We start from the raw sequence: 14822 nt of genomic DNA on the forward strand, positions 1-14822 counted from the left end.
GGATTGTGAGCTTCTTCACCAATATTATGCTGTCAGGTAACATTCCAAAAGCTTTCACAAGCACAAAAACTGTAGCTATACTGAAGGCCAGTAAACCAGCGAGTAAAGCTGTTAGCTATCATCCTATAGCCCTCCTAAGCTGCTGCTACAAGTTCTTAGAAAGACTCATCCCTAATGGAATTGGTCCAAAGACCCATGAAATTACTCCCCTGGAACAAGCAGGATTCAGACCTAACACAAGCTTAACTTCACACATAGAAGCTGGGTTCCAACAATGACTTAAAAGCCATTGGCTTTTGTTGATCATACAGCTGCCTAGGATCCAGTATAGAAACATGGACTCCTGTACACATTCGCAAGTGTTATATAATGCCAAACCATAATTAGGCTCATAAACAACATGTTATCCTATAGCGGTCTTCCACAGGGTTCAGTTTTGGCAACAGTTCTGTTCAGCTTACACACATCTTATCGCCCTAAAACAGAGTCAAGGAAATTCATTTATGTGAACAATCTGGCTTTGGCCACTCAACAGAGAAGTTTTGAAGCTGGTGATCTGCAGATCTGCAGATCTAAGTAGAATGCGTGAGTACTTCGAAAAGTGGAGATTAACACCAAAGTTAGCTGCTTTCGTCTTAACAATAGAATGGCCAATGCAAAGCTACATGTCACCTTTAATGGTCAAGTCCTCCATCACAAAGACTTCCCAAAATATGTAGCAGGAGCTCTTTATAGAACCTTGTCATGCAAGAAACACATGGCAAACACTGCTGCAAAACAGTGCAATGACATCATATAGAAGCTCAGTGGTTCCTCTTGGGGTGTAAGAGCTACACCACTACTACGTTCTTCCTTTGGACTCATTTACTGTGCTTGAGGATGGCTTAATAGTTCACATGAGAGAAAAATCAATGTTCAGCTAACTAGGACAATAGCAGGTTGTATCATATCTACCCATCTTCATTGGTTACCAACTCTAAGATGTATCATGCCACCTAACTTCAAAGACAAAGCCCTTCTCAAGGAATACGAAAAAGTAATTAAAATTTCTCACCTCCCGATCCACTCTGATGTGCCTGCACTTAAAACAAGCCCATTCAAATCTAGGCAGTCACATTTTATATTGGCACAATTTGTACAAGCAGTGGATTTCAACATAAGTAAGAAGTGGTCAGAAAAGTGGAATGATAATGCTCATGAGAAATGTCAGACTCTTGTGAGACCAGGCATGAGACCAGCCAGCATAGAATTACCAGGACCTGCTTGGAAATCAGTCAACAAGATTTGTACAGGACATGGTATCTGTGCAGAAAGCCTCCACCAAAGGGTAAAGGCTTCATCTTGCCAATGTGACTGTGGCAATAAACATCAGACCATTAAACACATTGTAACAATCAGTAGCACATGATCTTACCCACTAAAGCTGGAAAATTTCTTTAAAGTGACAGGAAGCCCTTGAATTGATTGAACATTTACATTTTAATTTGTACATTTAGCCTGAATGCATGGTCTCTCAGTGATACGAATTAATAAAAGCTTCTCGGGCTTCCAGCTGTGTCAGGTGGTTAAAATCCTACAAGTTTTTGACTGAGCTCTCCTCGGCCATTGTCAAGTGATAAGTGATGGCTGTGTCACCGCGTCCTCACTGCTGTATAGCAGCGCTACTCATTGTGATGTCACTGGTACTCTCTTCCTCGCCAAATGTGATAATGCTTTTGTCCCGTGTCTGTTGCGCCCTTGTCAACCTTGCTGTGGCTGGGTCCCAAGCTGTGCTGAACTGCAAACTGTCATTCTTATTGATGGTTTTCTCAAGTATTTTTATTTCTACTGCTTCTTGTATGATGCTATCCAAAAATTCCTTCATCCTCATAATTACAGGTCTTTTGTCGAACAGAATTCGTATTGATTTTCTGAAGTGTGTTCTGCCATGGCTGATTTATCAGGACAGCATAGGCGTAAGCAAGTCTCGTGTTTCATCCAGCATTGCTCCACAGTGTGTACTGTTTGGCCAACATAGTGGCAGCCAAAATGATAATGTATTTTGTACACTCCAGGCATTCTATGCCCAAGATTGTCCTTCACAGGCCTCATGAGCTGTCGTATTTGGGGCCTGGCACAAATGAGATGTTGTCTCTCTTCAGGAACTGTCTAATCTTTCCACACTGTGCTGCAGAATGGCAAAAACACAAGTTTCTTCTTCTCTTCTTTGGTGATGCTTTTCCTGCATGTTTCACCACAAACAGCTTGTGACACCTGGCGGCAGGTGTGCAATAACTGCATAGATTTCCTCTCCCAGTTATTTGATAGTACAACTGCAGGATTACTTAAGGACAAGTAGACGTTACCGTATTTCCTATATGGTGGCCAGTATTTCAACCAAGTGAATGTTGTAGTGATGGGAAGTGTTAACTTCATTCGTAGACAACCTTTTCATGGAGAAATCTGAAGCAATGCTTTGGACATGGCTCCAGATAAGCCAAGTTGCTTTTATCATTACATGGACAATACTTTTATCATCTAGCCCCACCAATGTGAAAAACTGGAAGAATTCTTAGAGCACCTGAATGACCTTCACAACAACATTAGGTTTATGATGGAAGTAGAGAGAGATGGTGCATTGCCCTTCCTCAACGTCCTCATTCATTAGAACACTAACAGACACCTCAGCTACAGTGTGTAGGAAACCCACCCACCCACCCACACACACACACACACACACACACACACACACACACACACACACACACACACCATCTGACACAAAAACGTAATGTTCTAAACACCCTTGTCCACCACGCTAAAGTCATCTCCGATGAAAATCTGCCACTAGAACTAAGCCAACTCTGAAAAGTCTTCCGGGAAAATTGTTACAATCACTGCCGGGTATCACAGGCTATTTCTGATGAGAGATGTAGGAAAAGCACCACTGAAGAAGAGAACATGAAATTTGTGTTTTTGCCTTTCTGTGGCACAGTGTGGAAAGATTAGCAGTTTCTTGAAGAGAGACATCATCTCATCAGTATGAAGATCCCAGCAAAAATACGACAGCTCATGCGGCCTGTGGAAGATGATTTAGGGCTTAGAACACCAGGAGTGTAGAAAATACCATATCAGTGTAGCTGCTACTACACTGGCCAAATAGTACGCATTGTGGAGCAATGCGGGATGGAACACGAGTGGTGCTTATACCCATACTATCTTGAAATATCAGCGGTGGCAGAACATGCTTTAGAAAATCGACACCGAATTCTATTCAACAAAACACCTGTCATTATGAGAATGAAGGGATTTTGGGTAGCATCATAAAAGAAGCAGTAGAAATAGAAAATCTGAAAATACCATCAATAAGGATGGTGGCTTGCAGCACAGCCTGGGACCGACCCGTGGCGAGTTTGAAGCACGTGTGATTGATACAGGTTGAAACATTACCACACTTGGTGAGGAAGAGAGCGCCAGTTATATCACAGCTAGCATCATGGTTATATAATGGTGTGGCGATGGCAACATGGCAGTTATCCACCACTTGACAATGGCCGAGGAGAGCTCGGTTGGAAGCTCATACGATTTTAACTACCTCATGCAGTTGGAAGCCCGAGAACGTTTCGTGTGCATTTATTCATTTAGTTCTGTTTATTTTGTAGAATTATGCAATTCAGATACGTAAGTTACAGTTTAGTTTGTGTTGCCATGCACTAAATAAATAGTTATGCAAAGGTTCTGCATTTGAATAATTGTAGACAATTCTAATTTTACTGGAATGAGTAATCCTCAAAAGGTGTCCCTCTAACATTGTTAAACAAAAAAGAAGCTGCTTGAGAAAAGAAGCAACAAAATTAGATGAAAGTTGTTAATATGGCATCGAATTAGGGTGTCCATTTGTCCCGTTTTTCCCAGGACAGTCCAGTTTTTTATCAAAATGTCCCGCTGTTCCAAAAGTTTTTTTGAGGACGCTCAAATATCCCGTTTTTTTATTATTCCCCTTGGCTAGAGTATTTTACCCTACTGATTGTTTGACTTGCTATTAACTGCGCAATTATTTACGCTAGGAAGCGCATGATGACTTTCAGCATACCCCAAACATGTGCCTAACTGTCAAAAATCACAAGTAATTTTAGACGCACTATACGTTACAAATAACAACGAAGATTCTTCTCTTCTAAATCGATCCACTGAATCCGTCCTTTGGGTCCAGAGATACTCTACACCACTGATACTTGCTCTCTGGCTTTCGTCACCACACTGTTAATATTTTCACTGTGCAATCACTGTTTCATTATGGCAAACCGAAAGTGTAATTTTAATAGCAATATAAAAAGCTGCAAGTTTCCTTTTATCACTGGTAGTGGAGAAAATGTAGAATGTATGTTGTGCAGATCAAAATTTGCTATTGGTCATGGTGGAAGGTCTGACATTGTGAATCACATTAAGACGAAGAAACATCATATGAGTGATCAAACTAAAAGAGAAAATAAATGTGTGAGTGACTGCTATGTAAACTTAAAATCAGTAACAGAAATGGATAGGCAGTTGGCAGCACAAGAAGCTACGTTTGCATGCCACAGTGCAACGCATAACCATAGCTTTAAGTCAATGGACTGTACTACAGCAGTTGTTAAAAAACTTTTCAATCCTAAAGTCACATGTGGACACACACAATGTAATGCAATCATTTCAAATGTTATTGCACCGTGTGCAGCTCAGCAGGTTTTAAATGAACTGAAAAGTGCTTGATTCATTTCTGTAATGACTGATACATCGAATCATCTGGATTTGAAGTTGGTTCCTCTCCTTATCAGGTATTTTCACCCTGAAAATGGCATCTCGGCGAAAGTGCACAAATTGGTTAATTTAGCTGGAGAAACTTCAGATTTACTTCAGAATTATGTGCTGGAGGTTTTAAAGAAATATGATCTTGAGGGAAAGGTGATTGCAGTTTTTGCAGACAACACTAACACCAATTTTGGTGGTAAGCAGAGGGAAGGAAAAAACAATTTGTTGTATAAACTGCAACTGAACACAGTGAATAATATAGTAGGTGTTGGCTGTCCAGCACATGTGGTGCACAATTCCTTACAAACTGGCTCAGATTGCCTACCCATCGACTGCCAATTAATTGTAAACAAAATCTACCAGCATTTCCACATATATACAGTAAGGGTTGAATCTCTGAAGTCATTCTGTAAGTTTACTAAAACTGAATACAAAACTGTACTTGGGCACAGCAAGACAAGGTGGCTATCTCTGCTACCAGCATTGGAAAGAATTGTAGAGATATTTCCTGCTTTGAAATCATATTTCATTTCCCTTGATAAGTGTCCTGTTATCCTTAAACAATTCTTTGATAACCCTGTGTCTATTGTTCTTCTACATTTTCTTGTTAGCCAGCTAAAACATTTCTCCACAACAATTAAATGTATTGAGACACAAGAAATCACATTAGTGGAAGTTTATCAAGAAATAAACAAATTATTGGGCAAATTACAATGTAGAAAATCAGAAAGATTTCTCACATCCTTTGTACATGAGACTCTAAAAAAGCTGGAAGAAGAGGGTGAAATTATTGTAGAACAATTTCATATTTATGCTGACATCTTCTATGACTCTTGCATTGAGTATATTAAAGAATGGTGTTTACCATTTCTCACACTTTTTAAAGCATTTGACTGGGTTAATACTGAAAAGGATCAGCTACAGTGGAAAGATATTCAGGACTGTTGTGTTTTTGTTAAAAATATTGTACCAAATTTTCCTGCTGATGAAGACGAACTGTTCGATGAATTTTCATGTGCACAGAACTTCATAAAAAGTGAAGGAGGAGACAAAGAAAGTGTTGGTGCAATTTGGTGTAAAATATTTGCTTACTTCAAAAGTAAAAACATTAACATGAAAAACATGATTCACTTGGTGGAGTTTTGTCTGGCAATTCCTGGGTCAAATGCTGCTGTGGAATGTGTGTTTTCGTTAGTGAACTCTTTTTGGTCAGATGAAGAAAACAGAATGAAAGTTGAAACAGTGAGGGCCTTGCTCATTGTCAAAACACACTTTAATGGTGTATTGTGTACTGACTTTTATGATACAATTTCAAACAAAAATGCACTTCTTCATAAAGTATATAAAAGTGAAAGGTACGGTGATAGCGTGGCAGAATAATTGTAAAAAGTGATTTGGGATCATCTGAGTGCACGTTGTAAAGGTAAAATTGTATGTGTATTAAATTTAGTCAATACAATATTTATGTCCCATTTTTTTTCTTCATTGTCCCAGGTTTTTCTCTAATTTATTTTAAATGTCCCCTTTTTCAATGAAAATGAAATGGACACTCTACATCAAATTGAAAGGGCTTGCACCAGACTGGGGACCATAGAACTGTATGTATTTTTATTGAATGTAACTACTACATGTAGAGAGTAACAAAGTCAATATATTCAGACTTCATGTTATAGAAAAAATACAATAAGTGATGTAAGCTTATTGCTACCAATAAGATTTGTCTCTCTGTCTGTTGTGTAAAACTGTGTAACCATAAGAGCTCAGATAGAAAACCAGTCCTAGGCAAAGAAGGGAAAGCTAAAAGATGGAAGGAGTATATAGACGGTCTAGGCAGGGGAAATGAACTTGAAAGCAATATTATAGACATGGAAGAAGAGGTAGGTGAAGTTGAGATGGGAAATATGATACTGCGAAAAGAATTTGATGGAGCACTGAAAGACCCAACTCGAAACAAGGCGTCTGAAGTAGACTACATTCCTTCAAAACTAGTGATAGCCTTGGGAGATCAAGCCACTACAAAACTCTTCTTTCTGGTTTGCAGTATGTATGAGACAGGATTACTCATTAGGCTTCAAGAAGAATATAATAATTCCATTTCCAAAGAGAGCAAATGCTGACTGGTGTGAATATTACCGAACTATCAGATTAATAAGCACAGATTGAAATACTAACACATATTCTTAACAGGAGAATGGAAAGACTGACAGAAGCCCACCTTGGTGAAGACCAGTTTGGATTCCGGAGACATGTAGGAATATGTGAGGCAATACTGACTGTACAACTTTTTTTAGCATTTGTGGACTTAGAAAAAACATTTCACAATTTTGGCTGGAATACTCTCCTTGAAATTCTGAAGGTAGCAGTGGTTTACAACCCGAACAGAAATCAGACGGCAGTTGTAAGAGTTAAGGGGCATGAAAGTGAAGCCATGGTTGAAAAGGGAGTGAGACATGGTTGTAGCCTATGCCAATGTTATTCGAACTGTACACTGAACAAGCAGTAAAGGAAGCCAAAGAAATATTTGGAGTATGAATTAAAGTTCAGGGAAGAGAAATAAAAACATTGAGGTTTGCCAATGACATTGTAATTCTGTCATAGGCAAAGAAAGGCTTGAAAGAGTCTTGAAAGGAGGATATAATATTAACATAATCAAAAGCAAAACAACGATAATGGAATGTAGTTGTATTAAAGTAGCAGATGAGTTTCGCTAGTTGGGCAGCAAAATAACTGATGATGGCTGAAGTAAAGAAGTTAATTGCCAATGACAAGAAGAGCATTTCTGAAGAAGAGAAATTTGTTAACACTGAGTATAGATTTAAGTGCTAGGAAGTCTATCCTGAAACTATTTGTACAAGTATGGAGTGTAGCCATGTACAGAAGTGAAACATGGATAACAAACAGTTTAGACAAGAAGAGCATAGAAGCTTTTGTATTTGGTGCTACAAAAGAATGCTGAAGATTAGACGGGTAGATCACATTGAAATGCCTGGGCTAGCAGGACAGAGCAGTTTAGGATGTGAAAAGGGACCAAAATAAGTTGCTGTCAGTTGCACTTAACATACAAACTTTATTTATCAACACACAATATTACAACAAGGATGCAAAACACTCAAAACTGTAATCGACCTCCTTTGATTAACTTTAGACCGGCTGAAGGCCACACTCAAAATCCAAGACACAGGGCTTAAGAGAGAAATTGAAATACAAGGTTCTTCTGGAGGTTTCACCAAAAAATATTTTCTAAATCTTCAATCTAAATAGGCTGAAGGCCTTAGCAATTTAATTTTAATGGAACTTGGCTGGAGCCTGCATATTAAGCAATAAGAAGAGTTACAATCAAAAGGCAGAAGGCCTTATCTTAAAACATTTCATGTGAAATTCGGCTGAAGGCCCCATACAAAAGCATAACCATCTTATGCCGTAAGAGCAAGACAAGAACATTAATTTAAGAGAGATTAAAACTCTGCTGAAGGCTGCACATCAGCTAATAATTTAACAGCTTAAGCCCTAGAAAGAAGAGTTTCAATTTAAAAGGCAGAAGGCCTTATCTTAAAACATCTAAAATTCGGATGAAGGCCCCATATAAAAGAATAACAATCTCATGCCTTAAGGGCAAGACAAGAACATTAATTTAAGAGATATTGATACTCAGCTGAAGGCCACACATCAACCAAATAACTAAAACCCAAACAGGGAAATTACTACGTAACACACAAGGAACAGCGCTCAAAAGTTTCCAAGGGTCGGCCTGAGATTGTAACACTAATGCCCGTTTAGGTGAGACAGGCAGCCTGTCCAGCGACTTCTTAATCTGAAGGCAACCCATCCGACAGACAGACAGCCAACCAATTAACAAAATCAGTTCCGCCCCATGCAACCAGCAAAATGACCACAAGATCTCAATACAATGACACACAGAATATTGGCACACACAACAACCAACAACACCTCAGATGTCTAACTGCACACCGCGCTGGACAGCAACAACACGACGAGGAAAATACACTGCCGAAAATTACATCGACAATCAGGGCAGGTAACCAGAATGTCAATGGCCACAAGTCAGAAGATACCGCTGCTCAACTTCAGTGACAGGGAATAAGTTAAGTTAATCTCCACAGGAAGATAGCTGGAATCTTAGCTGACTTGAATATACACACATTGTTGCTCAAAAGTGACAACCAGGATCAAACGAAGAAATGTTAACAGTTGAGGCTCAATAGTAGGTTAAGTGAGGACTCAACTTTCATGTCCAAGAATGGTGGGCAACGAACTTCGTAGCACTCGCAAGCAGCACCTCACACTCCAACCGCACGTGCACACCGCCAGCAGCACCGGCCAGAGTAACACGCGACTGAGACTTCCTTGCTGCTCCCTGTCAAACAACTGACTGGTCACACACCACCCAGCCGGAAACTATATCCACCACACCAAAGATAGTACAGCAGTACTAGTATCGATACACACTGCTGCTGCCACTCACAGAGAGGGCAGCAGCATTATTGCAATAACCACAGGAGAAATAAAACCACAGGACTGCAACCAAGGTTTAACCCAAGACAAGCATGACTCAAGCCAGCCACGGCTCACACGTAACTAATGAGGGGGTACTGAATAGAATGGGGAGAAAAGCAATTTCTGGCACAACCTGACTATAAAATGGGATTGTTGATAGGACATATTCTGAGATATCAAGAGATCACTACTTTAGGACTGGAGAGAAGCGTGGAGGGCAAAGTCATAGATGGAGACCAAGAGATGAATACAGCAAGCAGATTTGGAAGGATGTAAGTTGCAGTAGTTATTTGGGGGTGATGAAGCTTGCACAGGATACAGTAGCATGGAGAGCTGCATCAGTCCAATCTTTGGATTGAAGACAACAAAAACGACACAAGTAATCATAATAATTTCTAACACAAAGTTTCTAAGAAAAATAAGTTGAAGGATAATTCAAAGGAAAACAATGCACATTGCCCAACTGTTAAGATCTTAACTGGGTTTCAGTTTGTCACTCCTGTTTCTAAACATACAATTTTGATTACATTATATAAAGCAAAAAACAAATGATCTGCATGTATTGTAGCACATCAACAGAAAACAGTCATTTAAAACCATCCAGATGTTATGCTTCAACTTACTGACTGATAAACCAACTGTATGTTGTGATTCACACAAGCACTCAAGATAGCACAGCCCTATTCATTTAATAATATTCTTAATAATTTGACTAGTTACCAAATAATCTCGTAGACGTGATCAGAAGACTTTTATCAAAACACTACTGGGGTTATTGACATCTGGAAGTGAGGCACTAATAAAAACAAATAAAGGAAATAGACAATACTGCTGTCTCTCCCCAATACTTTTTAATATCTACTTTGACAAAGTAGTAGCACAATGGAAACAATGTTTAAGTAGTATTTTGTATGCAGACAATACCACAACAGACAGAAGATGATTTACACAGAAGGCTATACAACTTATGAAATACAGCAGAAGAATATGGACTGATAGTAATGACATTTCTTGGGGGAGAACATGATAACAGCCAAAACTGAAATAATGGCAAAATATTGGAGCAGGTATCCACATTTAACCCTCTTGGATGTAAAATATCCCCAACAACACACCACAATACAGAAATAAAACTTTGCAAATTTAAACATATATGGCGAACAATGAATTTTGAAATATAAAACCAGAAAAGAAACTAAGCTGATGCTTTATAAAACAGTGTTGGTTCCAGTAGTATTATATGAAACATGAGAGTCATGACTCATGAGAATTCCTCCCCCAAAAAAAGACAGAAGAAAATTAACTCAGTTGAGCTGAAATTCCCAGGGTGGTCAAACTGCACTTAATGTTAAAATATGAGACACAGATTTTTGATTTGGAAACAAACTTTAAAAAATTATGAAGTCAGTTAGTGTAACCATATAGAAAACATGCAGCAAGATTGTCTGCCTAGAATCTCCATGAATTGCAAGTTCACTGAACAGTGTAGTGTCAGACATCTGAGGACAAGATGGTTTTCAGAACAGGTTGTGCAACCTATTTCATGAAGTGAAGGTGGTGATGACCTGAGACTCTTAAGTGGGAGAAATTTTCTTCCTAAAAGCTCCCATTCACAGACAGACTACATCTGTGTCCACCTATTGTGGATGATGAGTCCATTGTCCACACCTGTCAGTTCAACCAATTAACTGCTACTTGCTTACACAAACTTCTTTCTAACTGCAAACCCTCACTCCTTCAGTACACTGCCACATAATTCGGGGATCACAGGTAGATTCCCCCAGATGGTTGCAAGTGGCCACACAACCTGACGAGACCAGGGATCCAGCCAGGGGTGTAGTCCACCAGTGAATGGGGGGCCTTTAGTATGTGGCCCTGTTGTTGTAAAATTAGTAAACAAATAGTGGTGCTGCTATGCAAAGAGGAGTGGACCTGGTGAGGTGAAGTAAAATTATTTAATTAAAATTTTGGAGTCCTACAGTGAATCTGATAATGTATGTGAATGCAACAATGAAATCTGAGTGTGAACAATACAGATTTCTGCAAGAAGTTGTACATCAGGCTCACAAATTGATATTAATGTCAGGTGAAAGGATCCAGTGTAATTCATAACTATTATTTTGAAATAATTTAAAGGTTTTTCTTCATTTATTTTCATTTTTATCCAATTAATCAGATTATTATCCAGTAAAATTTGCTGTATAGTTTACCTGATACAGGTATCAAGTTTACAAAAGAGACACACTGTAGTCACTTTGAAGAATAAGACGGCACTCACTTCTGAAACATGGCCTCTGGTGCTTGACACCATAAAATATAAATACATATTGATTAAAAAGTATAGTTTTTGCATTGGTGACTGAATGAACTCATTTGATAACAATTGTTGCATTGTATGTTCTGATTACTTGGCACATAGGTGAGTTCACAAACATATGTTAATTCAGTGACAGTAGACCACGAGGTACACTAATCACTAGACTGCATACCAAATGCCTGTTTTAAATTCCAAATATCTCCACAATGTCTCATGTAATGAGGGCATGTTACACTGTTGATAGTGTGACAGTAACACACACACACACACACCTCACACCTGACATCCTATTTTTGTATTACAATACATTCCACATAGGTTCATCAAAAGAGTTTACAATTCCTAGTCTAACTATGCAACAACTGTAATTAATTGTTATTAAAAAGGAACGGCTTTTGTGGAGCCTCTTTCATAACATAGTGTTCCACTATGCTTAAACTGTTCATATATCACTTTAATACATTCCATAGAAAAAGTATGTGGCATACGTTTTATAAGTAGAATGACAACTATGTAGATGTATGCGGTATTGGATCTAATTATACTTACAAGACATCAGTTGAAATTAATTTCTGAGCTGGATAGGTCTGTAAATTCAGCTATGTATCTGCAAAGCAGGAGGAAGTAGAGGAATTAAAGGCATAATCATCACTGTACTGTCCTTATTTTCCTGGATGAAAATAATAATCTCTGCTCCTGTACCTGCTACAATGTGTTTCAAAAAGACTGTATCTCCTCCATGAATTATGGCAGAAACTTACAGCATATTTAAATTTACCCATCAAAAAGTTTACCTTGCTGCCAGCTGCAAGTTTCTGGTTCACATGATTGGTGGTTGGGGGGTCTCCTAGTACAGGTAAGTTGCTTGGTTAACTGTCAAATGTGCATCTAGTTGAGAAGGTAATAACATAGCAAAAAAGCTGTTTTGCATTCTCCATGTGAACAGGTACACTTCAGTTACAACTGTGCAGTATGACTTTAAACGAGTGTATGGATTCATTGATGGATCAGCCATGATAGCTGTGCAGATTTTGAATTCCATCAAAGGCAACCCCCCCACACATCCTGCACTTGATCTCCCAGTATGTATGGTTTTTTGTGGAATTGTAAAAGACTCCATCTGTGTGCCTCCCCTTACAATTTTTGGTGACAGTGCATATAACAACAGAGAATGCAGTGATGCACTAAATCCAGATATAATTGCAAAAGTATTGGACAAGTTCGAATATTGTCTAGATGTTTGTCATGTGTCTTGTGGAAGGCACATGAAGATTTGTGATACGTAATGTAAATTTTCATCCAGTTAATTGATTAATAAGATATACACTAGCAAAATTAGAGGGATCTTTCAAAAATAAAAATAAAACTTGTAGTACTTATGTGCATGTTAAAACCTCAGATTTCTATCTTTGTACATGTAGACGATATAGTCTTGTGAAATGAGATGAATATTTTTGAAATTATAATGCATTTCTGTGTGGGTCTCTTGCTTTTTTTCCCAGCAGATCGAAGAAGAATGTTTATGACAGAAGAATGTGTGACTGATGTTAATGCACAGTTCATTTTATCTGGAGGTGCAACAAGGGTTCACTCGGAAATTTCACATGCCAGCACTGACGAGAGCAAAAACTTGGTTGCTTCTCAATAAGATTCAAACAGTTGGAAGTGTTGCCAATGAATTATGCTTTGAGAGATCTTCTGCACAATAGGAAACTGTTCATAGAATCAGAGAAGCAATCTAAAGAAGTCTGAATGCATCAACTCATCATTTAAGCAGCTAGTTGGGCATGCAAAATTGTGTTACAATTTGATAAACACAATCAACACATCACGGATCACATTTTGTTTATTGATGAGGCCAAATTCTGCACCTCTGCTAATGATAAAGAGGGCACGGAAAGTGGATGTGTGGCTTGGACTCACAAAAAGACTGCAGTTCATGTATCCTGTCACGAATGTACAAAACAAACATGAGGGATCACCAGGATCCAAGAGGTCAGATCTGAGATGCAACTTCGGCTATATGAAAGGATACTCTTCAGCAAGTACTCAAGATTTCCTCTTCAATGACGAGAGCAATGCTTTCAAACTGGATGGAGGCCATGTTGAATTGCAATGAGTATGTATGCATAGAAGGGGGAAAAAAATTAAAAAGACCTAAACTCTTCCCAAACAGGCCATGAAGGCCCAACAGTACCAATGGGCCGCCATGTCATCCTCAGTCCATAGGTGTCATTGGATGTGGATATGGAGGGGCATGTGGCCAGCAAACTGCTCTCCCGGCCGTATGTCAATTTCCAAGACCGGACCCACCACTTCTCAATCAAGTAGCTCCTCAGTTTGCCTCACAAGGGCTGAGTGCACCCCACTTGCCAACAGCAGTCGGCAGACAGGATGGTCACCCATCCAAGTGCAAGTCTAGCCCAACAGTGCTTAACTTCGGTGATCTGATGCGAACCAGTGTTACCACTGCGGCAAGGCCGTTGGCGATAGACTGGCAATAAACATACATGCACATCATGTGAATGCATGCATTATTTCATAGAAATGGACTGAGACTTTATCACCATATTGTAGTACACTTGTTTCCATAACAACCATTACTGTTCCATATTCTTTCTGGAATGCGTATCCAAAAATGTTGCAAGGTCTATCAGGCAAACCAAGTGAGACTTAATCCATCTTCTTCCGAGCTATCCACTGTCCTTCCAATCTGCTGTTTTACTCTCTGAACATTTTATTTATGAACTTTATGTAGTTTTGTTTCTGTCTATAGGTGTGTGCAAATTCTACACCACGTATTGTGAACTGCTACACAACACAAGAGAAATCTCTTTGCCTAAGAAGGTGAGAAACTAACCTCTTTCAAGGGAACAGGTAACAATTTATTCACTAGATGTTATTGCAAACAGCTCTGGCTACATTTATGAATTGTGATGTGACTCAGAAATAGTTCTGTGAAAGAGAAGGCTGGTTGAGTTTTAATGGCAGAAAGAAAACAGTATTTCCACTGCAGATAATGAACGAAGGATTTGTATCTACAAGCTGCTGCCACATGAAAACAGATGCCATGACCACCCTTAATCATTAGTGAATGACATGATCTAAATTCAATCAAATCCGCAGATTTTATAAGGTAAGAAAGCTATCATTTATTTTCAGTTGAACAGACATCAAGGCAAACACTGACTCAAGCACTCCAATACTTGAGCAGTCCCTC

At 38.9% G+C, this 14822-nt stretch overlaps 1 protein-coding gene and 1 pseudogene across 5 annotated transcripts in view; one reads left to right on the forward strand and one right to left on the reverse strand.

The window, feature by feature from the left end:
- LOC126474003 (uncharacterized protein C15orf61) overlaps nt 1-14822 on the forward strand; it is a 65068-nt gene that overhangs the window by 41360 nt on the left and 8886 nt on the right. For all 5 annotated transcript variants that reach the window (XM_050101395.1, XM_050101405.1, XM_050101422.1 and 2 more), the window contains one exon: nt 14379-14449. In XM_050101395.1, the coding sequence (XP_049957352.1) occupies nt 14379-14449 (71 nt within the window). The remainder of the gene's footprint in view (nt 1-14378; nt 14450-14822) is intronic.
- On the reverse strand, nt 13973-14090 carry LOC126425805 (5S ribosomal RNA; annotated as a pseudogene).

This window comes from Schistocerca serialis, chromosome 1 (genome assembly GCF_023864345.2).
Source record: "Schistocerca serialis cubense isolate TAMUIC-IGC-003099 chromosome 1, iqSchSeri2.2, whole genome shotgun sequence".
In the NCBI taxonomy this organism is placed as follows: domain Eukaryota; kingdom Metazoa; phylum Arthropoda; class Insecta; order Orthoptera; family Acrididae; genus Schistocerca; species Schistocerca serialis.